This window comes from Notothenia rossii, assembly GCF_949606895.1.
Source record: "Notothenia rossii genome assembly, chromosome: 1".
In the NCBI taxonomy this organism is placed as follows: Eukaryota; Metazoa; Chordata; class Actinopteri; order Perciformes; family Nototheniidae; genus Notothenia; species Notothenia rossii.
In genome coordinates, this window is record NC_136912.1 from 74,318,038 (window position 1) to 74,331,579 (window position 13,542).

General features: G+C 40.7%; 1 protein-coding gene across 1 annotated transcript in view; it reads left to right on the plus strand.

Moving 5' to 3' along the window:
* Positions 1 to 13,443, plus strand: part of fndc7b (fibronectin type III domain containing 7b) — a gene marked incomplete at its 5' end in the record, with an annotated part of 45,127 nt that extends 31,684 nt beyond the window's left edge. Inside the window, 20 exons of the mRNA XM_079650519.1 lie at positions 430 to 687; positions 774 to 1,034; positions 1,602 to 1,651; positions 1,819 to 2,029; positions 2,197 to 2,457; positions 2,731 to 2,994; positions 3,092 to 3,352; positions 3,564 to 3,824; positions 4,095 to 4,355; positions 4,621 to 4,878; positions 5,501 to 5,764; positions 5,876 to 6,136; positions 6,599 to 6,859; positions 7,981 to 8,241; positions 8,922 to 9,179; positions 10,767 to 11,027; positions 11,282 to 11,569; positions 12,095 to 12,331; positions 12,438 to 12,503; positions 12,602 to 13,443. Of these exons, the coding sequence (XP_079506645.1) occupies positions 430 to 687; positions 774 to 1,034; positions 1,602 to 1,651; positions 1,819 to 2,029; positions 2,197 to 2,457; positions 2,731 to 2,994; positions 3,092 to 3,352; positions 3,564 to 3,824; positions 4,095 to 4,355; positions 4,621 to 4,878; positions 5,501 to 5,764; positions 5,876 to 6,136; positions 6,599 to 6,859; positions 7,981 to 8,241; positions 8,922 to 9,179; positions 10,767 to 11,027; positions 11,282 to 11,569; positions 12,095 to 12,331; positions 12,438 to 12,503; positions 12,602 to 12,888 (4,790 nt within the window). The 3' untranslated portion in view covers positions 12,889 to 13,443. The remainder of the gene's footprint in view (positions 1 to 429; positions 688 to 773; positions 1,035 to 1,601; positions 1,652 to 1,818; positions 2,030 to 2,196; positions 2,458 to 2,730; positions 2,995 to 3,091; positions 3,353 to 3,563; positions 3,825 to 4,094; positions 4,356 to 4,620; positions 4,879 to 5,500; positions 5,765 to 5,875; positions 6,137 to 6,598; positions 6,860 to 7,980; positions 8,242 to 8,921; positions 9,180 to 10,766; positions 11,028 to 11,281; positions 11,570 to 12,094; positions 12,332 to 12,437; positions 12,504 to 12,601) is intronic.
* Between the last annotated feature and the right edge of the window lie 99 nt (positions 13,444 to 13,542).

Sequence of the window (13,542 nt, forward strand, 5' to 3'; positions counted from 1 at the left end):
ACCCCTGGTCTAAACAATTGGTTTACAATAGTGGATTAATTGAAAGATCGATTCATCTATAACGATATTAATAATTGATAAATTGTTTTAAATATTTCTAAATATTTGTTTTAAATATTTCTAAATATTTTAGCATTTAAATGAATAATGTTCAATAATACAGTATAACACTTTTTCTATACATTGTACAAAAAAAATCGATTTCATATCTAAATGTTAAACTACAGTAGGGCTACCGGTTCTATGGAGATTAAAAAACCCCTACTTTAATGTTCTGATATCATTTTTAATCAAATGTACAGTATTCATCATTTTAAAATGTTTTGCCATTTTGTCTCCTACATTTCTGTCCGTCACCCACTTTTATAAAGATACCCAGACAATTCATCTTAGGTTTTTGTAATTGATAAAGAAAATGTTGTTCTCCAGAACCCTGCCAGCCGACTGGCCTGACAGTCAGTGGGTCATGTGACAACGATACGGTGGTGTTGGATTGGTCGGCGGCTAAAGGTGCGTCAGGCTACGTGGTCACCGCCACAGGAGACATGGGATACACCTCTTCTTTCCAAACCAACAAGACAACGGTGGAGGCTGAGCTGCCGTGCGGACAATCATTCACCTTCACTGTAAAAGCTCAGGGTGACCGATGTGACAGCGCTGTGAGCCTGCCTCAAGAGTTCCAGACAGGTATGAGTCTCTTTTATATTTTTGATAATGTGGTGTACAATATATTCATATAAAAATGATGATGCAACAATACATCTTCTTCTCAGCTCCCTGTGTGCCCGTGCATGTCCAGAGCTTCACATCGTGTGAGGACAGCCTGGGCTCAGTTAGTTGGGCTGAGAGCGATGGGGCGGACTCTTATTTGGCCATCGCAGTTGGACAGGAAGGCCACACCCACATGTGCACCACAAACACCACCAGCTGCACCTGGGACGACCTGCACTGTGGGGACTTTTACACCGTCCACATCATCGCCAACGACTACATGTGCAGCAGCATGCCGAGCAACAGCACAACATTACGAATGGGTAAACAAGCTTTTGTACTGTGCACAACTAGAAGAAAGAAAAAACTGTCCTTAAATGTGAAGTCAAGGATTTTTTGTTAACAGGGTGTGTTAAATGCCAGAATTAACATAAGCAACATTTAAAAAAACAACAGACTGGAAAGATATATTTGAAATGAACGTAGAAAATTAAAAAGTGAAATACAATTGAGTAAAACCTGCTTTAAGTGAGGCTCTGAAATAATCTTCAGCTAAAAAGCACATGCATCACCAAAACATCTGAAACAATAACAAACACAACATTTTTTACTCCTAGCTTTTCTAAATGATGATTTGTGTTCTGTTTTCTGTGTTTTATATAATTACAATTTATTGGCAGGGTTTTAAATGTTTGTAAGAAAAATCAAGACTTCCGATTAATCTCCTTGGTCTCAGTGAAATTGTAACGTGTTTAAAATGATGTTTGACCAAATTACTATAATTTATTATATTAGTCAAGATACTAATCAGCAAATCAATGTAGAATGATAATAGTGTTTTTTTTCTTTGCAGCCTTAATCACAGCTAAACTTTTGTCTTCTGCTTTTAGCGCCGTGTATTCCTCAGAATTTGACAACCTTTCTGGACTGCACTACGAAGGTGAATATTTTACAATCACAAGCAATTTCTCTCAATGTTCATCTCTAGTAAAATTGTAAACTTTTCTGTCTACATTTCTGCACTTCTGAAAGTGTTTGAATTTATAAACTGAAAATGACTGACGATACTAACTAACTATAATAACTATATTATTATCTGTTTGTAAGGTGGGATCGCTGACCTGGAATGCCAGTGACACTGCTGAGTTTTACATCGTGACGGCAGAGTCCAACAGTGGCCACAAAGTGCAGCTCAGCACCACCGACACCTGGACCTTCATTTCTGAGTTTGAGTGCGGCCAAGAGTACTTCCTGTCTGTTCAGGCGGCAGACTCTGTGTGCACAAGCCGACCAAGTCAGCCATCAACACTTGAGTCAGGTAGATTACTATTTTCTAGCATAAAGTTACACTCTATTTTATATCTGTAGCAGTATTTTATTGAACATTTTAATGACTAATATGACTCATTATTTCCTTATATGCTGTTATCTAGTTTGTTATTGATTGTTAGCTTTAAAACGTGTTGTTTTCTGTTCTCCCCTTAGTGCCCTGCCCGCCCATTGGTGTCTCCAGCTTCATGAACTGCGGTTCTAACATCGCTGTAGTGTCTTGGACCGCCTCGGCTGGGGCAAAGTATTACACCGCCACGGTGACGCAGGAAGACGGCCAATCAATGAGCTGCTGGTCTGACGGCGAGCAGTGTGGCATGCCAAATGTCCAGTGTGGACAGAACTACACTGTAATGGTCGTCGCCTCCAACGAGGAGTGTAACTCTGACCCCAGTGAGGCCGACACACTGCAGTCAGGTGAGACAATTTGATCCTCTTCTTTTATGCCTTTTTTATTCAGCAAACGGAAGGTCTGTAAATACTATTGGTCAAGTTTATTTTAGGTGCCTTTAAGGATATTTAATGTTTAATTGTATTCAAAACGCTCTCAACTGTAGTTGTTTTCTATTGCCCATGCATGTGATATCAGACATCTTTAAAATTAGGCTTCTTTAGATGATCTCAAATGTTTTGTATCTCTGTGACTAGATAATGAAATGTACCCCATTCTCCTCCCCCTGCCTTTTCCAGTGCCGTGTGTTCCTACTGACGTGGAGGTGACGATAGACTGCTCCAAAAATCAGGCTCTCGTTGACTGGAGTGCCAGCGAAGGGGCTCTGTCCTACAAAGTGACAGCTGAGAGCGTACAGGGAGCCTTGTCCTCCTCCTGCATCAGCACAAACCTGACCTGCACCCTCACCAACCTGACCTGCGGGCACACATACTCCGTCCAGGTGGTGGCTGAGGATGATATTTGCTCAAGTTTACCCAGCCCAGATATAGACTTTGAATCAGGTAAACAAATGAATGGGCATGGATCACCTTTGGATGTTTACTTGTGAATCTGTTAAAGTGTTACTTCAGCCCTCCACTTCTTCCCTCCCTCCCTCAGTTCCCTGCACGCCCAGCATTGGCTCCGTGGCTCTGGACTGCTTCACGAATTCGGCCCTTTTGAGCTGGACTTACGCTGAAGGCGCCCTGGACTACACTGCGACAGCCCAATGCCCTGATGGCCAAGTTTCCACCTGCCACTCCAACTACACCAACTGCGAGTTGAAGGGCCTCCAGTGTGGTCAGACTTATGATGTCACCACTGTGGCTTCAAATGAGAATTGCAGCAGCCCTCCAAGTGCCATGAAACAGGTTGAGTCAGGTGAGCTCTCATATTAATGACACAAAATGTTTAGACCATCCTTTCCACTGATATGGATGTGGTCTGAGACATAACTGACTTACTAGATGACAATTCAGCCAGGAGAGGTCAGCCAGATAAAGATTTCCAGGTTGCTGTTAAGTTACTACAGAATATAATGTCTGTTAAATCAATAAATCTGACTATTCCTTCTCTCCCTTTCCTCCTCCAGTGCCTTGTCCTCCTGAGGATGTTGTGCCTGTCCTGAACTGCTCCACCAACACAGCCCATGTGTCGTGGCAGGCCAGCAAAGGGGCTGATTTCTATATTGTCCAAGCCTTCGGCATGGAAGAACATGAATCTGTTTGTGAGACAGAGACACAGTCGTGCGTCCTACCAGAGTTCATGTGTGACTTCAGCTACAACATCAGCGTGATTGCTGCCAACAGCATCTGCAATGTCTCAAAGAGTGACGTCTCACATCTGCAAGCAGGTGAGGAGGATTTAAGAGATTTAACACATTGAGGCCTTGGAGCAGGATAGGAGAAAAGTGAATATATCTAATTGTATTCTATATACAGTACCCATCATAAAAACGGAAAGAAAGAAACACGTAGATCTTATGGTTCTGTATTCCATAAGGCTGAAACTAATTTAGGCAAAAAGGAATTCTTGGTAGGACTGATATTGCTAACAAAAGATGATTATTGCACCTTTTCTGATCCTGAATCAAATAAAAATGAATGTTTCTGTGCCTGTGCAGTGCCCTGTGTACCGCAGCAGGTGGAGGCCTGGTTGAATTGTGAGTCTGGCGCTGTGGCCGTCTCCTGGGAGCCTTCTAAAGGAGCATCATCATACACCACAATTGCCCAGGGCAACGGGGGCTACGAGTCAACGTGCAACAGCAGCACGACAACGTGCGTGTTCGATGACCTGCTGTGCGGCCTCAACTACTCAATCACTGTCAGCGCTTCAGATGATACATGTAGCAGTGCTAAAAGCTCTCCGTTGGTGATCAACACAGGTAGAATACCGTTAATAAAGAATTTTGTATTAAACCTCTTGTTATACATGTCTATGTTCATACTTGTGTGTGTGTGTGTGTGTGTGTGTGTGTGTGTGTGTGTGTGTGTGTGTGTGTGTGTGTGTGTGTGTGTGTGTGTGTGTGTGTGTGTGTGTGTGTGTGTGTGTGTGTGTGTGTGTGTGTGTGTGTGTGTGTGTGTGTGTGTGTGTGTGTGTGTGTGTGTGTGTGTGTGTGTGTGTGTGTGTGTGTGTGTGTGTGTATATAGTGCGGTGCATACCACAGAATGTGAAAGCAGAGATGGTGTGCAGTAATGACACAGGTGTGGTGTCATGGGAAGAAGGAGAGGAAGTGTCCTCCTACATGGTGCAAGCTTTTGGGCCCGATGGTGACAAAATTAATTGTAACAGCACAACAACCAGTTGCCAGCTACCCAACATGCATTGCGGCCAGCTGTACAACCTCACGGTGACAGCTGAGGATGGACAGTGTGACAACAGCAACGCCTACCTCGGCCTGCAGTCAGGTAAGATTATCAGTAGGGTAAGTGGCATTTTCTATGCCTATAGATTTGAGTGAAACTGTTTTTTATTGGTTGTCTGACACTGTAAGTTACATTTAAACACTTTTATTATCTATTTTTAACTAACCATAGATAGTTTACAGTTTAATAGGATTGTTTTGGGATAATGTTGCTGTTAGTAGTAATGAAAGGTAAGTCTCAGATAATAATACATTTGGTATGAGATAACGTACTGTAATATAACAGCAAAACATGTGACAGGGCAGCCTAGAGATGAAGATGTTTCATAGACCTGTCCTTTCGGGACCTGGTTAAACACCAGTTGGTAGAATAAAACGTTTTTTATTGGTAAACTTAGAGCTAAACATGTGTGGCCACCAATGTTCCCCTTTTTGCAGTTAGTGGACTTAATTGGTGTGTTAAACTTGCTTTGGAGAATAAGTATGCAACACTACAGTCAGATGAGAATGATCTGTTATTTATATCTCTTTTCCTTAAGTTTTTTTTCAGGAAGAACAATTTAGTGTTTGATATTTGCTTGATTAGACAGAACATTCCAATGTTTAGAAAATATTAGTTATAAAGGAACTATATCGCCTCACTACTCTTTTTTTCTCTCTCCCAGTACCTTGCAGTCCGACCAACGTCAAGGCTTCCCTACTCTGCGACTCAAACTCTGTTGCAGTGACATGGGAGCGAGCCAGTGGAGCACTCACCTATCGTGCAGTGGGCGTGACAGAAGATGGCAGCCATCAGGCTGAATGTAACAACACCATGACCTTCTGTGACCTGAGCGACCTGCAGTGTGGACAGACCTACAACGTGAGCGTGTACGCCCAGGATGAGTCCTGCTCCAGTGTGGAAAGCAACAAGGCTTACGTACGAACAGGTATTGTTAACATCTTGTGAAGGCTTGTTGTGACTTTATACAAATAGTAATTATGTATTGTTTTTTTAATCTTTGCCTCTCCCTGCCTCCCCCCTTTTGTTTTCCTTTCAGCCAATTGTCCATCCCAGAATGTGGTCGTTGATTCACAATGTGATGAAGGCACCATCGTTGTATCTTGGTCCCCCAACACAGACGCCCAGTACTTCCATGTGGCGGCAGTGAGCAACACAAGAGCGAGACTGTACTGTAACTCCAGCGGCACTGCCTGCACCATAAAGGATCTACCATGTGGACAGAGCTACAACGTGACGGTGCTGTCTATGAGGGATGGCTGTGAGAGTAAGCCCAGTGCTGTGGTAGAGACTTCCTCAGGTAAACCTCAAGCAGAAACCCACTTTTTTGTCAATTCAATGCAATTTATTAGCACAATTGTCAGGATTTAGGACTGAGTAGGAAAAAATTGCCAAAATAGGCGTTGTCAAGATTCTCCACAAGGGGGAGTAGCTGCCCAGTTATTTTCAGACCAAAACCAAGGCTTTAAATCCTGCGCCATCTGACGAAAAGTAAATATGGGTTCTACAAATTAAACACATGCAGCAACTGAAGGCAATAAGTGTTACAACTACCTTTCTTGAGACCAATGCTCAAGATATTTAGAAATAAATATTGGCCGAGAACCAGCGATGGGATTACAAACGAAAATAATCAGTTCTTATAGATGGTGGATATCCACATGAAATACAGCTGCTGTTGTTATTTTGAATGCCTGTATATGATACACGTTATCCGCAGATGTAAAGTGTGAAGGTTTAACGTTCTGATTTCCCTCCACAGCTCCATGTGTGCCCAGGAACATTGAGGGCCGACTGGACTGTGTATCCAACAATGCCTGGGTGACGTGGGACGCCTCAGAAGGAGCCCTCAGCTACTCTGTACTGGCCACGGGGGTCGGAGGTCACAACTCCAGCTGCACTTCCACCAGCTCTCCTTGTGCTGTCCCTGATCTTGAATGTGGGATGCTTTACACCATCCACGTCACTGCCGTCAACAAACACTGCCGCAGCAATCACAGCGCCACCTTTGAGCTTGAGACAGGTATTCAACATGATTCTCTTCTCTCAAAATAACAATTCAAAGTGCTGGCGTGTTGTCTTTAAAACTCTTCTAGAAAGTAATCAAGTAAACATTGTATTGTATTAATATATTATCAAACACACTCTTAATGTTGTCTGGGACATGTTACATGTTACACTGACATCATGGGTCAGTGGTTCCCACTCTTTTAATATTTTCAATAGCTTCCATGTCATGTGACTCCATATCAATGCAGCATAATATGATAATAAAGTTCTGGACTATTTCATCAAAACAATGCATTAAAACACTAAACACAACTTGTCCTTTGACACAACACATAGTCATTTGACCCATTGGTTGTTGGTAATATTGATGAGAGCAGCTTAAATTCAAATGTTTCCAGTATTCGAGTTATGGCAGATAGTTTCGGTTTTATTTGTGAAATGAATAGTGTTAGATTGGGAGGTGAGAACAGCATGTTGTGGGGGAGTGAATAGTTTAATGGAAGAGTTGATAATTAGGAATTCGGATTCCTTTACAATGAGTAGTGTTCCCCCACTTTACAGCTTGTTGATCAAGCAGAGATGTTCCCTTCTAAAACCACAGATTGTTTAATTGAATAGTTGTCTGCAATAAAACTGTTATATAAAATAATAATTTTTGAAGGAGAACAACGTTTTTTTCTTCACTTTTCTATCCCTCGAATCATTGTGTAACCTCTCAAATTAATGTTATGACCCATTGGAGGGGTGGTGGCCCCTACTGTATGTTGAAAGCAGATTGATTGTTTGAACTGATCATCTGCAATATAGTTTTAAATTTTAATTGGAGCTTTATAATATATTATCTTATCAAATGCACATCTGCTTGCTCAAAGTGAAAAGAATAATCAGTGATATCGAAAGGAATATAAAAGTATGTGATGGTTTTAAAGGGCTTATGAAGGACTAATGCTATAACTCATAAAGGCTTATAACATGGTGCAATTTCTGAAGATTATGAAAGAACAAGAAATTAGGAGAATACAAGGCTTAACTGTTCTAAAATGTACTTGACTCTGACTTATTTTATTGAGTATTTCATACAGCTTTTGTTTGAATCTTCACGCTATCCTTTTTCTTATGCGTCCTGTCCCATAGGTCCTTGTGCTCTCTCATCTATAAGCGCAGGGACAGAATGCAACAGTAGCACGATCCTGGTTGAATGGGAAAAGATGGACGACACACCCCTCTACCTGGTGACCGCTGAGGGCCACGACCAAACCCTCATTTCCTGCAACAGCTCCTCCAACTCCTGTGTACTGCCGGATATCCACTGTGGCATGCATTATAGCATCATAGTATCAGCTTCCTCTGATAAATGCAGCAGCCTCAGAAGCCCTCCAAAGAAGATCAAAACTGGTAATTAATTCGGCCTGGTTATCTAGAACTAGCATTTCTCTTAGTCCTGGGTCAATTACTCCTGGTTGTGTTTATCCTGTTTATTCAACCACATCCTGTTTTTATTTAGAAAAGTTTTATTTAAATAGGAGGACGAAAGACGTTTTAGTCTTATATTAGTCAAACATATTTCACATATAATTGTATTTCCCTTATTATTATTATTATTATTATTATTATTATTATTATCATAAATACAGATACTCTTCTTAATTGGGTCCTCCTGACTTGGCTCATTGGTGATTTGTATTATGCACAAATATTAAACTACCGAAACACCGACCACACGACAGACAGAAACAGACTTTTTAAATTGAAATAAAGTAAGAAAAACTCTATTTATTAGAATGGTATGTAAAGTAGTTATATGCAAAACTATTTTACGAGACATGTTTGAGCAGGGCATTTGAAATTGCCTCAAACTATACATAAACTCAATCTAGTCTATATACAGTAATGGATAAATTGTTGGCAATGCAGTGTGTCAAGTTTTTCTAGTTGCCAGGGGTATTGTCATTGCTGTTGTTTCTTTATGATATTTATGTGAAATTAATTATTTCGTGGACATCCGGGAAGAGATAAAGCAGCTTGTAATATAAAAACAAATCAGAACCATAAAATATTTTCTCTGCCCTCCTTAGCGCCCTGTGTCCCGGACAATGTGACAGTGGAAGCATCGTGTGAGGAGAATGGGGCCACAGTGATGTGGGGACCCTCCCCTGTGGCGACGTCGTTCCTCCTGACAGCAACAGGGAGGGACGGACATGTTGCGAGCTGCGACACCTCAGAGAACAACTGCACCCTGACTCACCTGCACTGTGGACAGCTCTACAACTTAAGCATCACTGCCAGTGGAGACAACTGCACCAGCCAGCCCAGCACCTCAACTTTCAGGACAGGTAGAGACACGATGGGATATTTGTATTTATAGGACATTAAAGTGGTCTATTGAAATCAGACAACAAGACACATCCTTACCTCAGTGTTTCCCCTAGGATGGAGTCATAGCAGCGGTGCTAAGGCACGCGGGCCCAGCAAAATGTGAGCGCGGCGCGCGTGGACATTTTAAGTGTGTGCGCGTGCGAAGTGCTTCCCGCCATTATGTTTCTATTTGTCTGCCAGCACAAGAAAGACACATACATCATTAAAAGCTTCAAATGTATTCAGTATTGTATGAACATAATTGGTGGTTGGACATCACATCCTCTAGGGGGGTCCGGGGGTATGCCCCCCCGGGAAGATTTGTTTTTACGTTTTAATATAAAATGCTTCAATCTGGTGCACTTTGAGCACACAATGACTAGAGACTAGATCTAACTCTAAACACCCATATGAAAAAGATCGTTTTACATTTTAATAATCAAATAATTGAACATACCAATAAACTACCATAGCCAATAACACATATGTAACTTATTTTATTTTTGTTGTTCATTTACATCACTTTCATCAGGCAATTTTTTAGTTTAATATCAGGTGTCAAAAGAGCATGGCACCTAGTAATGAATGTGCCAAATGTCTCCACTTCGTTCCACTGCCCCAGTGACTTGAATATCTTGGGTTCTGCCACCCTTCATGCAGATCTAGATCCCTCCGCTTCGCGTCGGGATCCTGATCAGCCTGTCGGGTGTTCTTTTCCCCATAATGACCGCGTCGCTGCACGTTATCCCTTACAAACTAACTAAGTTAGCTAGATGTAATTCATTCTTAACTGTAGGCTTTTATCAAAGTATTAATTTACTTAATCTAAATGTAACAACATTTTAAATTATAATAACTTACATTTATGGCGTTATGACCTTCTTCTTGAGGTGATTGTGTCCAAATAAAGTTATGTCTGCTTCAACTTGCTGTTGTCTGTCTTGTCAGGCAGTTTTCCTTCAGCTCTGAAAATGACAGCTTTCCCGCGTATCGGTGGCTCAGTATCAGTTGCCGCGAGCGCTAGGGGGCAGCACTTATAATTATTTTAATTAAAAAAAAAAAAAATTTTTTTTTTTTTTTTTATCTGCTTGGGGGCTTGCGCCCCCTAGCAGCGGCGCGCATATTTCAGCAGCGGCGCAGCGCCGCTGCTGAAAACATATAGGGGAAACACTGCTTACCTCCACTCTTTGAAACATCAAAGAGTGGAGGTAAGGAGGATTTTCCGGCAAGACATTTTCTATTATTATACTCCAATATTCATAAGTTATCAATTTTCAGGGTTTGAAAAAAAACTTTTACTATTATTCTGTTACTGTATTCATCAATATAATTAACAATATGTACCATTTAGCTGCTACTTTCTACAGTTTTGTTTCTACTTACTACACTGAATTTTACTGGACTTTACACTTTACTAGTTACCTCTCCTAGTTAGATTTAGCCCTCCCTTTCAAATCTTAGCCAATAAGGATGAGTTAACATTATTGCCAAAAAATGTAGAACCTGCAAACCAACTTTTCCTGATCAAATCTCTGATTGGAGTTATTTCCTCTCTTTGGTCGCAGTGCCCTGTGAGCCTTCCGGTCTCGCAGTGGATATGGATTGTGAGGCTAACTCTGCCATGCTGTCTTGGGATGCCAGTGAGGGCGCTGTGGAGTACTTTGCCTGTGCCCAGTCTATGGATGGAGAGGCGTTCTACTGTGAAAACACTGCAGCTTCCTGCACCATCGAAGGCCTGAAATGCGGAGGCGTTTACAATTTCTCTGTTGAAGCTTCAAACGGCGTCTGCAACAGCTCGTTCAGTCCACCTCTGCAGGTGGGAGCAGGTAAAACAAATTAATATTCACAATAAAGGGTCAAACTAGTCGATTTACCGTAGTTCATTTTTACACAAATAAACTTAATTGTTGAGTGGTGAATATATCAAAATGAGTCCTAGCAGAAAGTACAGAGAAAAAGTGTATGTCAGGTTTTCAAAGGGATACATTTAACAAGTAGTTGCTCTGAAGAACAAGGGCTAGAAATGTTTTCTTGGCTAATTTAACTGGTAAAATGCTCAACTTATATCTTCCCTCCTTAGCTCCATGCCCTCCAACTGGTGTCAATGTCAGAATACAGAAGATAGACCAAGGTCACTGGGTCATGACGTCATGGGACAGCGTCAACTGTTCTGATGTTGAGTACCAAGCGAAGATAACCGGCCGAATCCAAAACAACCCACAGTCCCTGATGGATGTCTCTTCTTACTGGCTGCCCAGGAAATACTTTGAGTTCCCAATGCCTTGCAGCACCGCTTATAATCTCACTGTACGCTCCAGAAACGCAGCTGCAGTCAGCGGACAATCCAGTGCCTTTAGTGGAGTCACAGGTACTGCTAGACTGAAATTAACCCCAACCATATACAATAGAAGATTAATGGTTTTTTTGAACTTATAAATACTTTTATTAAAAAGAATCTTCCTTTCTCTTTTGAGTTTAGATTTACGTGAAAAAAAGGAAAAAAGGTCAACACTATACTCTATAATTTATTTGGAGTATACACACACTAAATACTCTCTTAAAACACACTAACATGTAATTAGATATACTGGAAGTAGTTATTTATGTATTTGTCATAAATACAAATTTGGAGGCTGATGTATAGCAATTGTGAGAATATAAAACATATCTTCATAAGAGAAGTTTTAATTGTTGACAAATTATTTACATTTTAAAACACTAATTTGTCTTTATGTCAGCTTAAAACTACCGTAGTTATTTTCTGAGCATTTATTTATGTTGGTAAACTACTTATTAATGTGAAATAGGGCTGAAATGAAGCATTCAAATTATGATCGATGTTTTAAATGTAACAACAGTCATTATTTTAACTTCATTTCCATTGTGTTCCCAGTCCCCTGTGCTCCGCAGAATGTGCAGTTCACCGGTGACACAGACTCAGCCGAGCTTTCCTGGAATGCGTCAGTGTTTGCCACGAGATACAATGTCTACAATTTGTCAGGGGAAGATCGAGTTGAGCTTTGCAGCACCATCGGGCTCTCCTGTCAGCTGACCAACTTCGATCTTGACGCCACTGGAGTAACAGCCAGCAATGAAGAGGGAGAGAGCATCCTTAACCAAGATATTACAGGTGAGACAGGCAGGGCCAAAACATCAGACTTGAAATATCTGCCTGGGTCTCACAGAAAAAAATAATGAGGTGTGTGTGTTTAATGCATATTCCTCACCTTCCTTAGGTCCAGCAGTAGCTCGCATAAGAAGAGATTTGCAGGACAGTGCACAGTATGCCAGTTTAGACAAAGGTCAGTGTAGTGTTATTACTGTACATCACCTTGAAAAAGTATGTACTATGATCTGTACTATAAAACAACTGGTAATATCTTACCCATCTTTCTCACAGATCTAAAAATCCCGAAAGTGCTGAGTGTAAAAGTAAGTGGACTTTCCTTGTATGTGAATTGGACGTCAGTGATGGATGCAACAGAGTACAAAGTTGTGATCGAGGAGCAACAGAAAGACCAGCAGGCCAATCAGCAACCTAGAGTGAGAATCGTGCAGGGTAATTTTTACAAAGAGAACGACCTCAAGCCGCGGACCAACTACTGCATCAGGCTAGCAGCCAAAAACACCGTCAACCAAAGTGAATACTCCAAGCCAATCTGTAGAACCACCGGTGTCTCCTCATGAAAAATCACAGATCCACTTAAATGGACACTGGACTCAGCAGAAATATCTTCTTAATTGTTATGTTTGTTTTCTTCACTCTGTAGCATCCTTAACACCATTTTAAAGGTTCAATCTTTAAGAAACTTTAAAAGGAGAATTGTAAAAAAGAAAGTTATTACGACAAAACAATGATTCTGTTTCATCTCAAGAATGCATCAGGATCAATCCTATGGCGAAACATTTTAGATTTGAATGCTTATGAATCAATTGTTTTAGTAATAGCATATATACATTTTCATAACTGTGGCCGGTATCCTAGAATAACAAAGTATTGCTGAATATTGTATTTATCAAAAATTGATTTATTTTTAAGATTGACCATTAGATTCTGTGGATGATTGCTAAACTAGAAAAGTAGTATACAAAATAAACTGGTAATTTATCAAGCAATATTTTTCAAGGCCATTCAGTTATTCTTAATGATGTCCTATGTGCCTTCTCACTTTGTGAACACTTTTACAGATATTGAGTAAAATAAATCTGTGAAACATTAAAATATCCCTCTGTGTAAACAAAGATGTTTGAAACCTTCCTTTAAAAAACAAAATCTAAACTCAATGTGTGTGTGTCTGAATCCATCCAAAGCTAGTGAGCTGAAAAGTTCTTGCAATCTAA